Genomic DNA, 17,943 nt, shown 5'->3' with positions numbered 1-17,943 from the left:
GTTGGGAGCTAGGGTATACTTTCGGAGAGTGATGAACTTGGGGTAGTATTCTTCCAGGGTAAACTGAGCTGCTTGAGGCTAAAGAACTCATTCATCTTGATAGATTCATGAGATGGGGGGAGATACCGCTCCTGCACAGCTTTCTTGTTGTCATCCCATGTTTAGGAGTGTTCAGTGATCCCCTTGTCACGGCACCATTGCTTCCACCAGAGTTTAGCATCTCCAGTGAGGCGAAATCATGCAAGCATGGACTGGTTTGCCGCTCTAGGACTGACAGCTGAGAAATAATCCTCCATTGCCTCGATCCATACCTCCGCATCCTTCTCAAATTTTCAACCTTCCCCCTTAAAGGAGGGAGGTTACATTTGTTTGAGTAGGAGCTTCTTCTCTTGGACATCTGTGTATAGTGCATTGGGGAGTGGAGGCTGATTGTCCTAGCCATTAGTGCAAGATTAACTTTTAGGATTACAAGATTCATACATTGCACTACGCTCATGTTTTTAAAAATAAAACTTTGAAATAATTTTATTTCTCAAATATTTACAAGGACAAGTTTTATTACAAAGATTTGAGACTAATTTAATTAGTCTTATTCATCATAAAAGAAAATCCTAAGCTCAACTAAGACATAAGACTAGAGTGGTCCACATAGGTGAAATATGGGGGTTCCGCCATGGTCTCTAAGACTCGAAAGATTGAGGGTTAACGTAGTATGTTATTTATGCTTGTTAGCACATTTTAAAAGCTTCTTTAACTAGCATAGAATATAGTAGTTGTGTGGGGTGATATTATAATAGCCTAAAATGTGTGATAAATCTTAACAATATATTTACCATGTGTGAAATATCACGTCAAGTTTTCTACCACTATTCTTAATGATGACTCAAGTTTTCTACCACTATTCTTATTTAATGATGATGAGGAGTAAGGGAATCGAAATGTGAATCATAAGTCCTACTCGTGTAAAAGCAACGTTTTGAAATTTTTGTGGGTATAACTCGCGGGGCTTACGTTCTATTTGTGAAAGGATGAAGCAGCAGAGGAAAAGAGCAGGCTCTCCAACTAAGCAGAGAACACCAAAGCGAGCGAAGAAATTTGAAGCAGCAGGCTCTCCAGCAGAGCAAAGAACATTAAAGCAAGCAAAGAAATTTGAAGCAGCAGGCTCTCCAGCAGAGCAAAGAACACCAAAGCGAGCCCGAGTAGCCCCTCCAATCGAGGTGGAGTCAGACAGAGAAGAGTAGAAGATGCTGAAGAAAGACAAGTTGTCCTCAGGGAGTAGGTTTCGTGCCCCACGGCAATTCAGCTCCCGCAAGACTATGACTGTCATCACTCAAGGTCCTTTTTTCCTCTAACAATCTAGCACTTGGCGTTATTCCTTGCACCCATTTCATGCCAGTGTGCTCTAAGCATGCCACCACGCAAGCGAAAATCGGTTTCTCCTCCTCCTTAATAATATAATAGAAGATAGATAGATATAATATAATAGAAAATAGATAGATATAGACGCCTAGCAATTTAGCAAATAAACATGAGGTGCCTTAGTTTGCCATGTGGCGTATCGATGTTGGTAGTAAAAGGGAAGAAAATCGAAGGGACGTTCATCTCATAGAGAGCGCAAAACTATGGCTCCCAAGAAAGGGGTTGGGAGAGGGTCAAAGCTGAGTGGGGAGGCGCTATGGAGGGCTCCGGTGGGAGAGAGGCCCATACCCAGGATCTCTAGCTCGAAGGGTGCTGTGCGCGAAGCCCCCAATTACAACTACGCTATGAGCGTCATGAAGGTAACTTCCTGCTTGCGTGCGAGCGACTGAGTGAGATAGAGGGAGAGAGAATTGCGAGATTGAGAGATTGATCTTTTTGCGCAACTAATGCAGCACCCTGACCCCATCGGCATGGGGCTCGCCAGTGAGGCTTTCTTGGAAGCTGCTGGGCCTGATTGTATCGTCCCCGGACAGCAAAAGCCAGTGAGAATTCTTGGATTGCAGGTGTGTATATATGCAGCATCATCTGTTGTATGAGGTATTTAAGCTATTATTAGGGCAATAGCTAAACCAAGTTGAACTGCCCCAGAAGTGGGTTTGCCCCCCTTTTAGCAGCTCTAAGATAGCAGGGAAGCCAACCGTTTTCATGTCTTGTTCCTTGAGTGAATGTGGGTTAAGGAAGGCTTACCACATGTGGTTGTGGGATGCTACCCAAGCTTCACATTATTATGCCCTTTCAGATTTTTTTTGGGTAAGGGTAGACGATTTGAATACGCCAGGTCCGTATGTGAGCCTTGAAAGGGCAAGGAGATGGCAACGATCAAAGCCAGGGATGTACCTACCTTGAGTTGTTGCTATGGCTACTTGAGTTGAATGCAAACGACATAACTTAGCAATGAGGAGAAAAGCAAATACACTTATAGGCTGAATGTCCTTAATAAGGATGGTCTGAAAGGGCAAGAAAGGATGGCAACGATCAAAGTGAGGGATGTACCTACCTTGAGTTGCTGCTATGGCTACTTGAGTACTAGCTTGAATGCAAAAGAAAATACTTATAGCTTTATATGTTCCTTAATAAGGATGCTCTTAGTAATATGGCCCTTTGAAGCATTCTTAGAAGATAATTTGATCTTTAGACCAGAGCTGTCAAAGTTTTCAATGCTTTTCATATGAGTTTCTCAAGAAAGTATGTGGATCAGGAGCAATGCTTGAAGTTCCACTTAGGCAGAAGTTTCGGGAGCGATAGCAGATGATTTTCCAGTAAGATTGACATGGCTGAGGAGGAGAGCACAATATATGTCATCAGAAGATATTATATCAAGCACAAATTGTTTCGAGTTCGAATTCAAAGTGGTTGGAGCTTGCGAAGCTTTGCAAATGAATGAAAAAGCATTTAGAGGCTGGATATGAATTGGAACATAGCATGTAATCTAGAGTGTTTGCATATAGAACTGATTAGAGCTTGTCATTTGATGTCAAGGAATGAAAGAAGAGAAGATAGTTTTCTATTTGATATTTTTGTTAAAATATGTGCTTCTCATGTGTGGGAATAGGTGCTTGTATTGGGTTGGGCATTTATCTTTGTGCAATATATGTTTATGCTAGTCGTGGGCCAGTCGACCAGCTGCCCTCCTATATAAAGGGCCTCTCTCCCACTATTGTAATCATTCAATCCTCGTGCATATTGTCTATCGCCCATTTGCTGGCTGTACAACCTTTGTAGCCTCTTTGCGAACTTGATCATTGCCTACTCTCTCTCTCTCTCTCTCTCTCTCTCTCTCTCTCTCTCTCTCTTTTATGCTTCCGCCTGTGCCCCACTCTAGCATGGTATCAGTCGCCTAGGTACCTGTCTGTCCACATTACCTGCAATGTCTTCCCTTCCCTCTTTTGCGTTTTTCGGAGGAAGAAGACATTGTTGCATTTTCATCAGTGGTTGCGTTTTCATCAGTGGTTGCATTTCTTCTCCTGCACTTCCTTCTTCATCAGCGTTTTTCATCTCCTAGTGCTCCTGCCCTGCAGTTTCCTCACGGAGTCAAGGTGCAACCTAGAGGGGGGCTGCATTGGTGATTGGTGGGCTGCGTTTTCTTCATCAAGAGCCTCTTCTTCATCAGCGTTTTGCTTCTAGCGGTGCTCTTGCCCTTGGTGTTAACCATGAGGTGCCAAGGTGCAAGCCTAGTTGGCCGCATTTTTTGCTTCTTAGAGCATTTTCTGCAGCAGCTGGTGGTGTTTGGTCTTTTTTTCTTTTTTTTTTTGCAGCAAAGACAGCAGTGGAGGGTGGTGTGTTTATGTGTGGTGCGGCCCGACAAGTGGCTTCAATGGATCCTCTTCTTCCTCGGCTCCCCTCCCCTTCTGGTGGGTGCTTTCCATTGCGTGTTGGTGGACTGTTTTGCTGCTGTCGAGCCCCTTCTTTCCTCAGTTCTTTTTAAGGGGGCTGAGTGGTCCTCGTGCTCTTATCCGTTGGATGTGCTTTGGAGAAGTATTGGAGTGTTGAGAATCGAGTTTTTCAGGCGGTTTTCTAGTAGCGGTGGTGTTTCTTTTGCTGCGGATATGGCTCCCTCGTGTACAACAAAGGAGGACAAGCTTGATGGTACAAATATGGTGGCTAGAGCTTTCCGATGCTAGGTCACTACCTATCTTTTAGATTCTGATGACCTAAGCTCCCTCCTATTGGAAGAGGAATCAATCCTCAGGACACACAGGGTAAGTTAAAGGTTTTGTGTCTTGATCCTGATTATGCCTTAGCATTAGTGCAGAAGAAGATTTGGAGTCGTTGCTACTCATCTCGGAAGAAAGGACATTTGTCTAAGGACCGATTGTCCAAGGAGGACACAGGCAAGGGCAAGTCTTCATCCGAGAAGAAGGGCAAAAACAAGACATAGCGTAGTGATTCAGATGCTTCTAGTGGTTCATCTAGGGCTCCCAAGGCACTTCTGGCTCGGGAGGTCCAGGATGGTGTTCCTCTCTAGTTATACAGATAGGTTTCCCCCGTGTGCTTCGAGCGAGAGGAGGCTTGTGGATGGAAGAGGGGACTGGCAGCAACTACTCATTTTTGGTGCACAGGAATTGAAACCGGCCTTTAGTAGAAACCAAAATGCGGTAAACCGCCCAAACACAATTGTAAGTCAGCAACGAAAATAGACAAAAGGGAGCTAGAGTGTTCCTACACAAAAACAATGACACTTGTTGGCCCCAAAGCTTGGTGCCCCTTTCGGTATTTCTTTATTCACATTCAAAGAAGAGTTCAACTAAATACATCATGGCCATACATGGCTTAAACACATGCATGTCCAAACTGCCAGTCCCCCGGACCTCTCGGCTTAGAGGTTTCACACAGCCTTGTGCTCAAAACACCACACTACTTTGCACCTCTAATTTGCCAAGAAAGTACATCCACGAGGCCGTGAATATGTAGCCAATTGGCCCATGCACATGTCAAAATACGTGGCGGAGATGATGACATGTGCTTCAAGCGAGAGGAGGCTTGTGGATGGAAGAGGGGACTGTCAGCAACTACTCATTTTTGGTGCACAGGAATTGAAACCGGCCTTTAGTAGAAACCAAAATGCGGTAAACCGCCCAAACACAATTGTAAGTCAGCAACGAAAATAGACAAAAGGGAGCTAGAGTGTTCCTACACAAAAACAATGACACTTGTTGGCCCCAAAGCTTGGTGCCCCTTTCGGTATTTCTTTATTCACATTCAAAGAAGAGTTCAACTAAATACATCATGGCCATACATGGCTTAAACACATGCATGTCCAAACTGCCAGTCCCCCGGACCTCTCGGCTTAGAGGTTTCACACAGCCTTGTGCTCAAAACACCACACTACTTTGCACCTCTAATTTGCCAAGAAAGTACATCCACGAGGCGCTGAATATGTAGCCAATTGGCCCATGCACATGTCAAAATACGTGGCGGAGATGATGACAAAATCTGGAAACACTTGAGCAAGAACAGTGCAGAAAAACAGCACGAGAAGGAGAGAGATAGAGGCGTGTAACTCTGTTCTATATACACAAGATCCCGGAATATACAAGATACAAGACAAAATGACAAGGGGGCTATGGGGCCATTTTAGATGGCCCCAATACTGCAGTCGGCCTGCTCATAGGCAGCCGACAGGATGTGTAGAACTCCACGACCAGTAACAAAACACTAGTCGGCTAGCTGTGTACTATCGGCCAGCAACTGTGAAGTCCACGACCTGTCAAATACAGTCGGCCACCTCCAGCAAGTAGACTGATGGAGTCGGCTAACAAATAGGTCCTCTTGCCACCACAGTGCTGCCCCCAAGCCACAGAAAAATGGAAAAAATGGGGGAAAAATATGAAGAGTGGGGAAAAATGAGAAAACACCTAATAAGGGCGAGCACACCCACAACAAAGGCCCTGGTGTCTGGTAAAGATAGGAGATGACTTCTAACACCCCCTCTCAGCTCCTGGCTATGAAACCAACCACAGGGAGCTGGGGTGCCGCCTAAGCAAATCTTGAGATAGCGACTTCGTGAGTGAAGAGGTCCACCGTATTGTCCTCTGTTGAACAGAACTCTAGCAAGATGTCATCAGTAACAATCTTTTCACGAACAAAGTGTCTTTGGATGACCGTGGGTTCCTCCAGTGGAAGCCCAATCTTGCCATGTAACCTATGCAACCTCACCACCTCACAAGCTGCACTACAAGCAGTCCAGTACTTTGCCTCTGTCGTCGACAAGGCAAAAGATGACTGCCTCTTACTGCTCCATAAAACTGCTCTTGGGACTGAAGTAGAACTCCTCGTGTTGGAATCTCCTCCCGAAACTGAGTCACTCCAACCGTGGAGGTCCGACTCCATCCATCAACCCCCCTCCTGTGCAAAAGAGACCAGGATCCTTCGCATGCCGCAAAAACCACAAGATACGCAATCCTGCCTCCCAAAGAGTCATCTGCAACCATGAGCTCAATCTCTCCTTTAGTGTCAGAGTCCTTGTTGGACTTATGCTTAGGACAATTAAAAGACATATGTCCCTCTTCAGTGAATTGGTACAGAAAAAGCATTTCTTGGCATCCAACAAAGCCTGCTTCTTAGGAGTTCTCTTAGGCATTGGTAACATTTACGCCGCTTCTCTGCAGCCACTGTTGCATCCCAAGATGCATGCCTTGACTTCTCAGTTTTCTTGCCAGTGCTTTTGCTGCCCTTAAATCCAGTTGAAACCTTAGTGAGTAACGCATTTGCCATCATGGCATTCTCTATCATCTGCGGCATATTTGATACTCGGGTCTTAATGCAATAGTCACACTTTTCCTTGGGCAACCCACAACAATACTTCTCAACCTGCCCAAACAGTGGCACTGCACGATAAGAAGTAACTGGGAGTAAAGCTTCCCAAAACTTCTTGTTATAATCCTCAAGATTCTCACACTTCGATGCATCCAACTTATGCCACGCTGTCATTACATCCACCTCAAATGTAGATGTGAGCCACATGGAAGAGAACACCTGTTTAAAGTGTATCCAAGTAGATGGTGCTATGCCCTACAAGAGAAGAGTGGATCAACATTGCAATGCATTGCCCTTGAGAAAAGTCGAAGCTTTTCTCACTTTCGAGGACTCCGTGTAATTTCCTCCAAAAAAAGCAACATCAATTTGCTGCAAAAAGGTAAGATCCTTGAGCCCGTCTTTTGCCCCATTGAATGTGTCAGATTTCATTGTAGCTCCCCCCACCTACCCCCTCTGTTGGTGCAAAACCGTAACCTGCTGCTGTACTACCCGTACACCAAGTGCCATGTCAGCAAAGTACGACAATATCCTTTCAGCTTCAGAAGACCTGGGCGACCTGCTGTATGCTATTTTTTCTGTTCTGTACGGCCTGTTAGGGCTGATGTTAGCAGTTCGTGCTGTTGATATCATCATTTTGCAAGGACAGAGATCAGGGCTGCTGCTGATCATCATTGAGGTGTATCTCAGCTGAGAGTGAGAATTTGCCCTTTTTTTGGTGGTCATTTCTTCGTTGGTGCAAACCCTAATTTCCTTGGTTGCTTCTGGAGATGCTCAAAGAGTTCCTGATGTCCACTGGGAGGTTCTTTTTGCTAATGCTGGCTGAGAGCTATTTTTGTGCGCCGAACCATCACAGAGAAGGTGTCTTGAGTATTCTTGGTGCTTGTTTGGTATGCCCTCATGCAAGTACAAGGCACTTGCTATCTCCTGGCGAGAAGACTTGCATTCTTGAAGGCTTCTTGGTGCAACCAAATCCTTTGATAGATTGCTTGCTTGGAATTGAGAAGATGAGAGCTGGGTAAATTCTGGGTCTAGTGTAGTTCTTGCAAGTTAAGAAATATACCGGCCAAGTTTTGGTCTCTTGTGTGGCATTTGGAGTATGGTGATTACAATAATTCTTGGTACCATTTGTTTGTTTGAGTCATTTCATTATGGTTTGAGTTTGCAATGGTAGGACTTGGTTTACGATGAGAAGTCAAGATGCCACTTTGGTTTTTGTTAAGTTTAAGAAATAACCTAAACTTTCATTTGATCAATCATCCATTATGTGCAGGCTGAACCTAATGTTTTCTTGCTATGTATTTGGTCAGCAATGCTTCCTTGTTGCGTAAGTGGTCAGCCATTTATATGTGGGGCTGAATGTCAAGTGTCCTTGCCATGTATCGCATGAGCCAATCATGTGCAGGCTGATTTTCATGTGTAAGAAACATCCAAGCGCACATCAGGTGGTACCTGAAGCTTCGTCAAGGCATGTCTTGAGCCTAGTTTCTGTGACACACTACTACCCTGTAGATAGGGCCAACTAGTTTGGCAGTGTTTTGGGCAGCCAGGCCACTAGAAGTGGACGCCTAGGTGTGGACAGCAGGGGCGGACAATCTACGAATCAGTTGGGCAGCCACACGTGGGAAAATGATGGGGAACAAACAGGTCGTGGGCGGTTGGACTTGGCCGGCCAGTCCTACAGGCTGATCAGCCCCATATGCACCTGTAAAGGGTGTTTTGGGTCTTTCTTCATTCTCATATATTTTCCAGGAGTTCTTCGGCAGAGGAGCATTAGTCTACAGGCATGTGAGAACTGGAAAACTGATCTGCAGTTAGCATTTGGGCTGAGAGACAATAGTATACAGCACCAGTAGGGCTGAGATCTAGGGAGATCAACCAGTAGTCTTACAGTGTCTTTGCTATCGAGACTATGCTACTTCATGATGGGGACACTTCATTCTGCTGTAGCATAATTGTGCATTGGATCATATCAAGTGCTTGGTCAAGCTTTTCTTTTTTAGGGTTACCTAGACTTGTGTCTCCTTCCCCTTGGAGGATATAGGGGCACATCACTTTTCACCTCTCAAGTCAAAACTCTTTGCTTCAAGCATTGAAGGTGGCTTTGTTCTCTTTATGTTGTAATTTTTGCAGATTTGGCCTGTTGATATACCAGAGATAAATTTCAAAGCATTGGAACCAATTGGACGCGAGCTGAAAACTTTCAGCAAGGTAGGCAGTTTAACCTATTCTGTATGAATATATTATTCAAGTTAAAGCTTTCTTAGCATGAACTTTTTACTGCTTACAAAGGAGGGTTATGCATATAACCCCCACCTCCAATTCTCTCTGTGGGTCTCCCCTGTCCAAGCCCTGCTCACCAGCAAAAGCTTTCTTGGCATGAGCTTTTACTGCTTACAAAGGAGGTTTACGAGTATAACCACCACTTCCCATTCTCCTTGTGGATCTCCCCTGTCCAACCAGCAGATGGGTGGCGCTTAAGTTTATAAAGAGCCTAACGTGACGTTTCTTGTTGCAGATGATGGACAGAGCTTTCGATCTTATGCAAGCACCATTCAATGAAAGATAAGCTGCACCAATCTCATGAAGACATTTATTCGGTTACAGAGATGTGTGTGTTCTCTTCGGGTCTATTTGGTTACAGATGGCTAAAAATTTGATATTTCATGCCTTCTGAGTTGGTCTCAAGCAAGCTACCAAGTTACGTTCATCAGCACTTTGTAAGGGTGATAATATGGCTTTTGGAGATTGTAACAAAGTTGTATTTGTAGTTATGGATGAGCTGATTTTGCCTAAACAATATCCCATTATTGCAGTCCTATTACTGTTGGGATGGACTCCCAGGTGTGACATGTGCATACACAGCAGTTCACGATTTCTTTACGTTTGATAGAGAATCTTTTTTGTCAAAATTTTCTACTTTATTGGTTATCCAGTTTGTTATTTGAAGGCAAAGTGAGATTCTATTAAATGTCTACAGAAGAAGACATGAAGGGTATATGAGATTATTAATGAGTACATGTGATCCACAAATCATTGTGTAAGGCATCGTGCATTTATGTTTTATGCCTCTTTCAGCCATCTCTCTCTCTCTCTATATACGAAGGGTGTCACTTTACATGCAAGACACATTTTCAGCCATAGGAATAAAATGTCTAAAGCATGAAAAAACCTTCGCCTTCAACAGATACATCCAGGTGTGCTTGGAGTAGTTATCAACAAAATCACATAGTAGAGATAATACCTTGATTGAAGGTGTCCTCATAGGACCATATAAGTCCCTATGTATAAGCTGTCTGCACTGATCCAGCTTTTGAGAATGATGATCATTATGCCTTATCCAAAATATTCAAAACGTACCTTTTACATACATCACTATGTATAAGCCATCCTTATTGATCCATCTTTCAGGAATAATGCTAATTGCATCTTGTCCAAAATGCATCCCTCAATAGGGGTCTTAAGCTATGGCAACTCAAACACTCTCTCTCTTACCTTTTAAGGTATAAGAAATTGTCAAAATTCAAATGACCAAAGTGGGTATGTTATAGCTCTGCGTCACTTATAGTACGTATGGAAGTAACTAAGAACACAAGCATTATGTGCTAATCTCTCATACTTGTCCAACTTATAAAGCTCATGGCTCAGAGTACACTATATACCATAGTGATGTCTCAATTAGTTCAATTATGAACTGTCCACTTGTCACATCAACAAGTCTGCCTTACTAGTTCTATCCTAGTAATGCAAGCAAGGACTACCAACAAGTTCTTTTTAATGCTTGGCATAAACATGATTTTTGAGAAAGATTATTTCGCCATTTACAATAGTAAGCACAATCTTAGTTTACAACCTTATTAACTTCTTTCTTTTTAATGCATGGATAAACAAGACTTCCTTATCAACTTCTTTCTTTTTAATGCTTGGCATAAACAAGATTTTTGAGAGAGATTGTTTCACCATTTACAGTAGTAAGCATGCTAATCTTATTAACTTCTTTCATTGGATATGAGGAGTTGTTTATACATGTGACCATGCTTCCTTGAGGAGAAACTTAAGGAAGGAAGACAAAGTAATACACTTGCTAGCACCACTATCAAAATATCAAACATGTTGATTTCTTATTAACATCATACCATCATGGGCAAAAGGGTGATAACTTTAGTCCACAATGAATATCCAATCCTCTTGTGCATAGTTCATTGACTTCTTCTTTTCAGCACACTGAGCGCTGATGCATCAATCAAAGTCATGCTTGACTCTTTCTTCTTCCCCTTCGCTAGTCTTTTGCTGCACTCATTGATATAATGACATGGCTTCTAACAATAGTTGCATTTGTCGCCTTAGGCTAATTACCCCCCTCTTCTTGGCATCCTTACTAGAAGACTGAGCTGATTTTGCCTTTGCTTGTAGTCACCCTAAGAGAAGACTTTGCCTTTTAACTTTTCGACTATAGTAGCCAATGCTTGATCTCCCACATACATACTGGTTCAATTTTGTTGGGATTGCTCTTCTTGCAAGAGCAAATCATTCATCCTTATTGACTTCACGATTCATGATTAGCGGTCATCAAAAGGACACTGATCCAATTTACCTTCTCTATTATTACTCTCCTTGTAACATCACATCCTTGATAAATACCCGTCACTTCGAATTTGCCTCTCTCTCTCTCTCTCTAAGTGTCTCTTAAGGCTATCCACAACCTGTTGCTTCCTCTCTGTAGAGATAGTCGGGTATCTGCACATAACACACATGCACGTATGCATGCATGCTAAGTGTCTCTTAAGGCTCTCCACAACATGTTGCTTCCTTTTTGTAGAGACAGTCGGGTATCTGCACATCATATGCACACGTACGCATGCATGCACGCACGCATGCACACGCATATACCAAAAAAAATCACCTTGGTACAAATCCGATAAAGTTGTGAGAATAGTGGACACCAATAAAGTGTCTGGATATGTCTTATTATTACATGCAAGCTACTCTCTGAGATCTTTAATCCTTGTGAGAAACTCATCCATCAAATCTCCCTCATTTATATGCTTAGATTCTAACTTTGTCGCACATACCTTGCTACACACGTGATAAAGCATAGCAAGCACATCCCAATCTTGCTTGGCAATTCTACATAAGTAAATATGACGAATAATTCTCCTTTTCAAAGAAAGTGTTACCCATGCATGTGCCTATACATCCATGCCATTCCACTTCCCTTGTTCTGCTATGAGAGGTGCGGAGGTGGATGTCACAATTATATGTGAACTAGTATCACCATGTGAAGCACCTATACTATGCTACGCTAGTGAGGCCTCAATGCCAATAACAACATTCCGAACCACTTTAGCAATCAATACATGATCCATCATATAGAATTACAACATATAGTTAGTCTCGTTAAAGTTTATCCTCTAAGGAGCACATCCTAAACACATCATTGCATGCCATTTCAACTTATAAATAACAAAATTGACACAAAATACAAATATCCCAATAGCCTACAAGTAATGTCAATGCCCACACTGAATGCAATCGAGATTAAAGAGACTTGCAAAGTGTATGAAAAATGAAAAAGTGTAGTGTAGAATTGTTAGTGGCAAGGATGCAAAAGTTGATGGCAATGATGATGATGCTAATGAGGTTGTTGATGATAAACTCAAAGATATGATGTTGATGATGACATAGAAGTGATAATGACAGCTTTGTAACACTTATGGGATATGTATACAATGACTGTATATTATGTTGTAACCTAAAATGAAAAAAAGACAATTTAAAGTGACACTACCATGGATGTCTATAAAAACCTTACAGCATGAGAAAATAGGTCCCGAAATGGCCTGAAAGTCGTAAAAAGTTTGTTAACATTGTTAATAACACACTATAGGGTATACCTTCTCCAACTAAAAGGATAGCTCAATCTAAGACAATCAGAAGAGCAACTCATGACAAGAGAAAACAATGAAGGCAAGACTTGAGAGAACTTGCTCTGGTACTAATTGTTGGAGTGGCCCAAAATTTGTAAAAAGTTTGTTAACATGTTGATAATTAACTTTGTTAACAATCAACTTTATTAGCAACACACTATAGGGTATACCTTTTCCATCTTAGAGGATATCTCAATTTGAGAAAATTAGAAGAACAACTCAAAGAGGTAATGACAAGAGCAAACAACTGAGGCGAGTGGCTCTCTTCCTTCTCAGTCCCATTTCCCCAAGATGGTTTTCTAAATTCTATATGTTTAAGACTACTTTGTACAAGTGTCCTTTTTTGTCAAAGCACACGTGTGAGGTGAATAGACCAATTCAATGGGTGGTAACACCAACTTCATAGTCCCATCATTCATGCTCCAAGTAATAGGGAACGGACTAAAGTTCTAAAGAACAATTGAAGAAACTTTTCCACTACTTCTTTAACCATTTCTTAGTGATTCAATTGTATGCCCACTTGCCAATCTTGTACTTCATAGCTTTTGTATGCATATTTCTTAGTGATAGTAGTAGTTAGCTTGAGAGAGAGAGAGAGAGAGAGATGTGTATTGCATAGTGTTTAGAAGGGAGTTCCAACCTTAGCTTTATGAACTATTAACTTCAATACAATGGCCTCACAAGGAGTACAAGGGTTTGTTGCTTAAGAAGCGCATGTGTGTAAACATGTTCATGCACACACACTTGCTTGCACTTTCCTTTTCATATTTTAATATTTGTTCTCTAGAAGTAAGTACATCTTATATATCACAATGTTAGGGAGTACAACATCTATTATAGTGAATAAGTATTTTTTTAAAATTTTATTGGTGTTTATGTTTTATTAATATTGGCTCATAAAAAATACAAGAGCGCTTGCCTCTCTAACAAGAGGTACTCGGTACCCTAGTGGCATCTAAATTTTAGTACATGGTCTCACATTCAAAGAAAAAGAATGCATGAGCAGTGAGAGTAAATTATGCCCTTGATGTAGTATTTGTCACACATGATAAGCTTAATGTAGCATGTACCCACGTAAAATCACATCATGCAAGACTATGATGGGTGCGTGCATGCATGTGGAATTGTAACTTGTGAACTTGGTTTGAACTAAGGGTGGAAATATGAGGTGGCTATATGAATGGACAATAAAACCACCACTATTCAATCTTGTAGTAGTAAATGGCATAGTTTCTTCTTTGTAAGCCTAGAACCAAGTGGAAATATTAAAAGTTATGATCCGATCATACATCAAAGTAGTAACACTCGTTTGGTAGCCTAATGCGACATAAAATTATCCTTTTTAAGGGTTACATTTTTTTTTGGTAGTATATACCTAGCTCCAATAATGCGAATTTCCTTCAAAGTGTGTAACATACACAATGAAAAGGACATGTGAAAAATATTGGCACAAAATAAAAGGCTTTTAACGCAACCTATTACAAATGAGGGGGTATCATGCCAATTACGTTTGCTATAACAATCAAACATCTAGTACCCAAAAAATGTAAACTAACATTTTTTCCCAAGTGATTAATATCATAGAGAACAAAATTTAGTGGAATCAGAGGTACTAAAATCATGCATATAAATTCCTTTTTGGAAATATCTAAGAAAGATCTAAGAAATTGGTCAAATCTCACAAGTGATTGTGCGTAGGATGGTTTAGCGTCATCGAATAAAGGATTGTTTCACTCCAATTTTCTTGAGCATAGGTGTATAAATGTGTCGAGTGACAATGTAGAATCACACTCTGGATAGAGAAATGTTTTCCCTCTGGAAGCTTAGGAACGGCCATTCGCTCACAAAGGAATGGACGTTCTTTTGTGGGAACGGGCAAAGCTTAGTGAGAGTTGCAAGCGTACGTTGAAATTGGTATGGTCATGGATTAAGAGGAGAGCGGGCGTTCCCTAGTGTAGGAACAAGCATTCACTGAGAAAAGCATGGCCGTGGATGGGCATTACTTAGTGGAGGAACGACCGTTCACTTAGGAAAAGTGCGGCCATGACTTATGCCAAAAAAAGATCTTCTAGTGGAGGTACAGGCGTTCACTTGTCAGGGAACAACAGATGTACATTCTCACAGTGCCTCTAAATGTAGTCACTCGAATACGAAGTAGAAGAAGAGCTGCAGCTCACATTGCCACCGAAGCGTCTACGTTACAAAAGCAGGAAACCCAAGGTCATGCAAGAATTTTGTCTTCTACGGAGGTTCCTAAACAAGCACATGCAACTAGGTGCTCTCGAAAAAAAGAAAACGGGCACAAATATTGGCAAGGGAGATAGCCACGTAGATATTAAAAGTGGGTCCAGTACAACTACCAATGTGTCATCTTCCTCATCAAATGAGGAGAAGATACTACTATTCACCCTTCAAGGAAAAAGGAAAAATAGACCCCAATCAGCTACCTTGAAAGTTAGCCGAATATCCAAGGGCCAATCAAGAAGAAGGGAAGGCTAAAGGCCGCTCAGGAGTTGGTTATGGAGTGTCAAGCTCGAATGGAGGAGAAATCTCAAGTCGTACATGTTGCGGGAAGTTCCTTTATGCTGATCTTAAAACCAACCGAGGAAACCTAGGAGCTTAACAAAAACCCCAACCACCAACAAGCACTCCATGAGAAGCTCTCCCAAGAGATAGACCCAAAGGCCATGCCAGTCCCCCAAGTAGACCCAGTTGCTGTACATCTCAAGAATATAAGGGACACACCCAAGAAGAACTGACACGAAAGTTCATATCCCTATACCCTACACCTTGAAAGGCCTAAGCACAAATAGGAATAATCAGATTCATGAACCCACACCCATTTTGAGAGATATACAAACCTTTCCTCCTTTATTCTGTCTTCACAATGTTGATCAACGTGATGCCACTGAGCACAAGGAAGAGGTAGGGAGTGAGAATGAGTAGCCAAGCAAGAGCAAAGTTTAGCATGAAGCCATATGAGCAAAGGGAATTATCCCACATTGATGTACAAGCCCAAGGGTGTACCTCCTCATATAAAAGGGGGCCATTTCAAGTAATGAACATATCACTTGCACTTATCTCAAGTCTCTTTATGTATCCAAGATAATTCATCTTGGTGTCTAATTATAGTTGAGTGCATCTTAAATTAACACACACTCATTATGAGTTTTTTCATTTCTATCCACCTTAGATTAGTGTTGTCATTAGTGTAGGATTAGGTAATTATCCTTGCATTATAGAGCTCGATCCATTTTTCTCAACATGGTATCAGAGCCTAGGTCTAACTCTCCAAGCTTAGTTTAGTTGTAGCTTATTAGTAAGTGATTAAGAAGATTAGGTTGTTAATCTCATGTCATGTTCAATAAGATTTTTAAAACCTTTCAGCTTTGCCCCATTAGGGTTCTTCTCTAGGTCACTTTATCACTATAGTGTATTGGTTTGAAAGCAAGAGGAAAGAGCACTCTTTCTTAGTGTTTTTTTAACACCATGCCAAGTAAAATAATGGCATGGTGTTAAAAAAGGGGGCCATTTCAAGCAATGAACATATCACTTGCACTTATCTCAAGCCTCTTCATGTATCCAAGCTAATTTATCTTGATGTCTAATTTCACTTGAGTGCATCTTAATTAGCACACACTCATTATGAGTTTTTTTCATTTCTATCCATCTTAGATTAGTGTTATCATTAGTATAAGATTAGTTTGTGATTATGTAAATGTATTTGCATTAGGAGAGCTAGATCCATGTTTCTCAACGTGGTATCAGAGCCTAGGTCTAGCTCTCCAAGCTTAGCTTAGCTGTAGCTTATTAGCAAGTGATTAGGAAGATTAGGTTGTTAATCTCATGTCATGTCCAATCAGATTTTTAAAACCTTTTAGCTTTGCCATTAGGGTTCTTCTCAGTCACTTTATCACTATGGTGTACTAGTTTGAAAGCAAAAGAAAGTAGCACTATTTCTTAGTGCTTTTTTAACACCATGCCAAGTAAAATAAGGGCATGGTGTTAAAAAAGGGGTCATTTCGAGCAATGAACATATAACTTGCACTTATCTCAAGTCTCTTTATGTGTCCAAGCTAATCCATCTTGGTGTCTAATTGTACCTGAGTGCATCTTAATTAGCACACACTCATTATGAGTTTTCTTTATTTCTATCCACCTTAGATTAGTGTTGTCTTCAGTGTAAGATTAGTTTATGTCTTTGCATTAGGAGAGCTCGATCCGTGTTCCTCAACATGGTATCACAGCCTAGGTCTAGCTCTCCAAGCTTATCTTAGCTATAGCTTATTAGCACACGTGATTAGGAAGATTAGGTTGTTAATCTCATGTCATGTTCAAGATTTTTAAGACCTTTGAGCGTTGCCATTAGAGTTCTTCTCTAGGTCACTTTATCGCTATTTACGGTGTAGTGGTTTGAAAGCAAGAGAAAGGAGAACTCTTTCTTAGTGTTTTTTTAACACCATGCCAAGTAAAATAATGGCACAACTCTCTCATGCTACCACCGATGCAATCATGGAGGGTAGCAGCCATGGAGCATAGGCAATGGTGAAGGCTAAAAGGGATGACAAAACCATGGCAGCCATGGAACCATTGGGTAGGATGACACCCCTGTAGGCACTACTCCTTGAAGGAGTTAGCACCTACACGAAGCATCTTAGAGCCGTGTGGTGGCCATTAGAGAGCACATAAAGGTAGAGCAGAGTTGGCTACATCAGAAAGCACAATTCGTGGAGCGGCTGTAAGCCATGAGAGATCCTGTTAGCCATGAGAGAGCATAGCTCGCTCACGGCTATAGCGAGCAGAGCTACAAAACACACAAGAAGGGGACACTAGCTCTAAAACAAAGTAGAGAAGATTGAGAGAGAAACAACTCTCGCAATGCCAAACGAGGAGGTCTCTATCGCCAGCAATTGGCCACCATCAAGGTGGAAGATAATAACCAAAAATAAAAAACCTAAGGGTCCCTTAAAAACGTAGTGTAAAAGGCTTACACTAGAGGGTGTTCACATGCTTTATAAAGCCAGGATAAGAATGCACTCTTTCATGGGCATCAAGGCCATATTTAATGGTTGGATCATCATCAACAAAGCTCTTTTATATCAAACAAAAAATACACTGAATATTTCATGCTTGACTAGGAGTCAAAAATCATTATAAAGAGGGGCCAAATGAGTACGCTAATATGTGTTTGGGTGAAAGAGAAGAATCCAACCCTTGTAAAAACGATGTAATCACATGAGTATGCGAGCGTATGTGTGCAAACCATAATCATTGCCAAGAAGAA

The 17,943-nt window shown here is 41.6% G+C and overlaps 1 protein-coding gene across 1 annotated transcript; it reads left to right on the top strand.

The window, feature by feature from the left end:
- Positions 1 to 1,583: 1,583 nt before the first annotated feature.
- On the top strand, positions 1,584 to 9,644 carry LOC147641756 (uncharacterized). Its single transcript, XM_086799164.1, has 4 exons — positions 1,584 to 1,778; positions 1,872 to 1,982; positions 8,866 to 8,943; positions 9,251 to 9,644. The coding sequence occupies exons 1-4, from the start codon at positions 1,623 to 1,625 to the stop codon at positions 9,299 to 9,301; spliced, it is 396 nt and encodes a 131-aa protein (XP_086655290.1). The 5' UTR covers positions 1,584 to 1,622; the 3' UTR covers positions 9,302 to 9,644.
- The last annotated feature ends 8,299 nt before the right edge of the window (positions 9,645 to 17,943 follow it).

This window comes from Cibotium barometz, chromosome 1 (genome assembly GCF_041138505.1).
Source record: "Cibotium barometz isolate CiBa-2024 chromosome 1, ASM4113850v1, whole genome shotgun sequence".
Lineage (NCBI taxonomy): Eukaryota > Viridiplantae > Streptophyta > Polypodiopsida > Cyatheales > Cibotiaceae > Cibotium > Cibotium barometz.
This window is presented reverse-complemented; position numbering and strand designations above follow the sequence as displayed.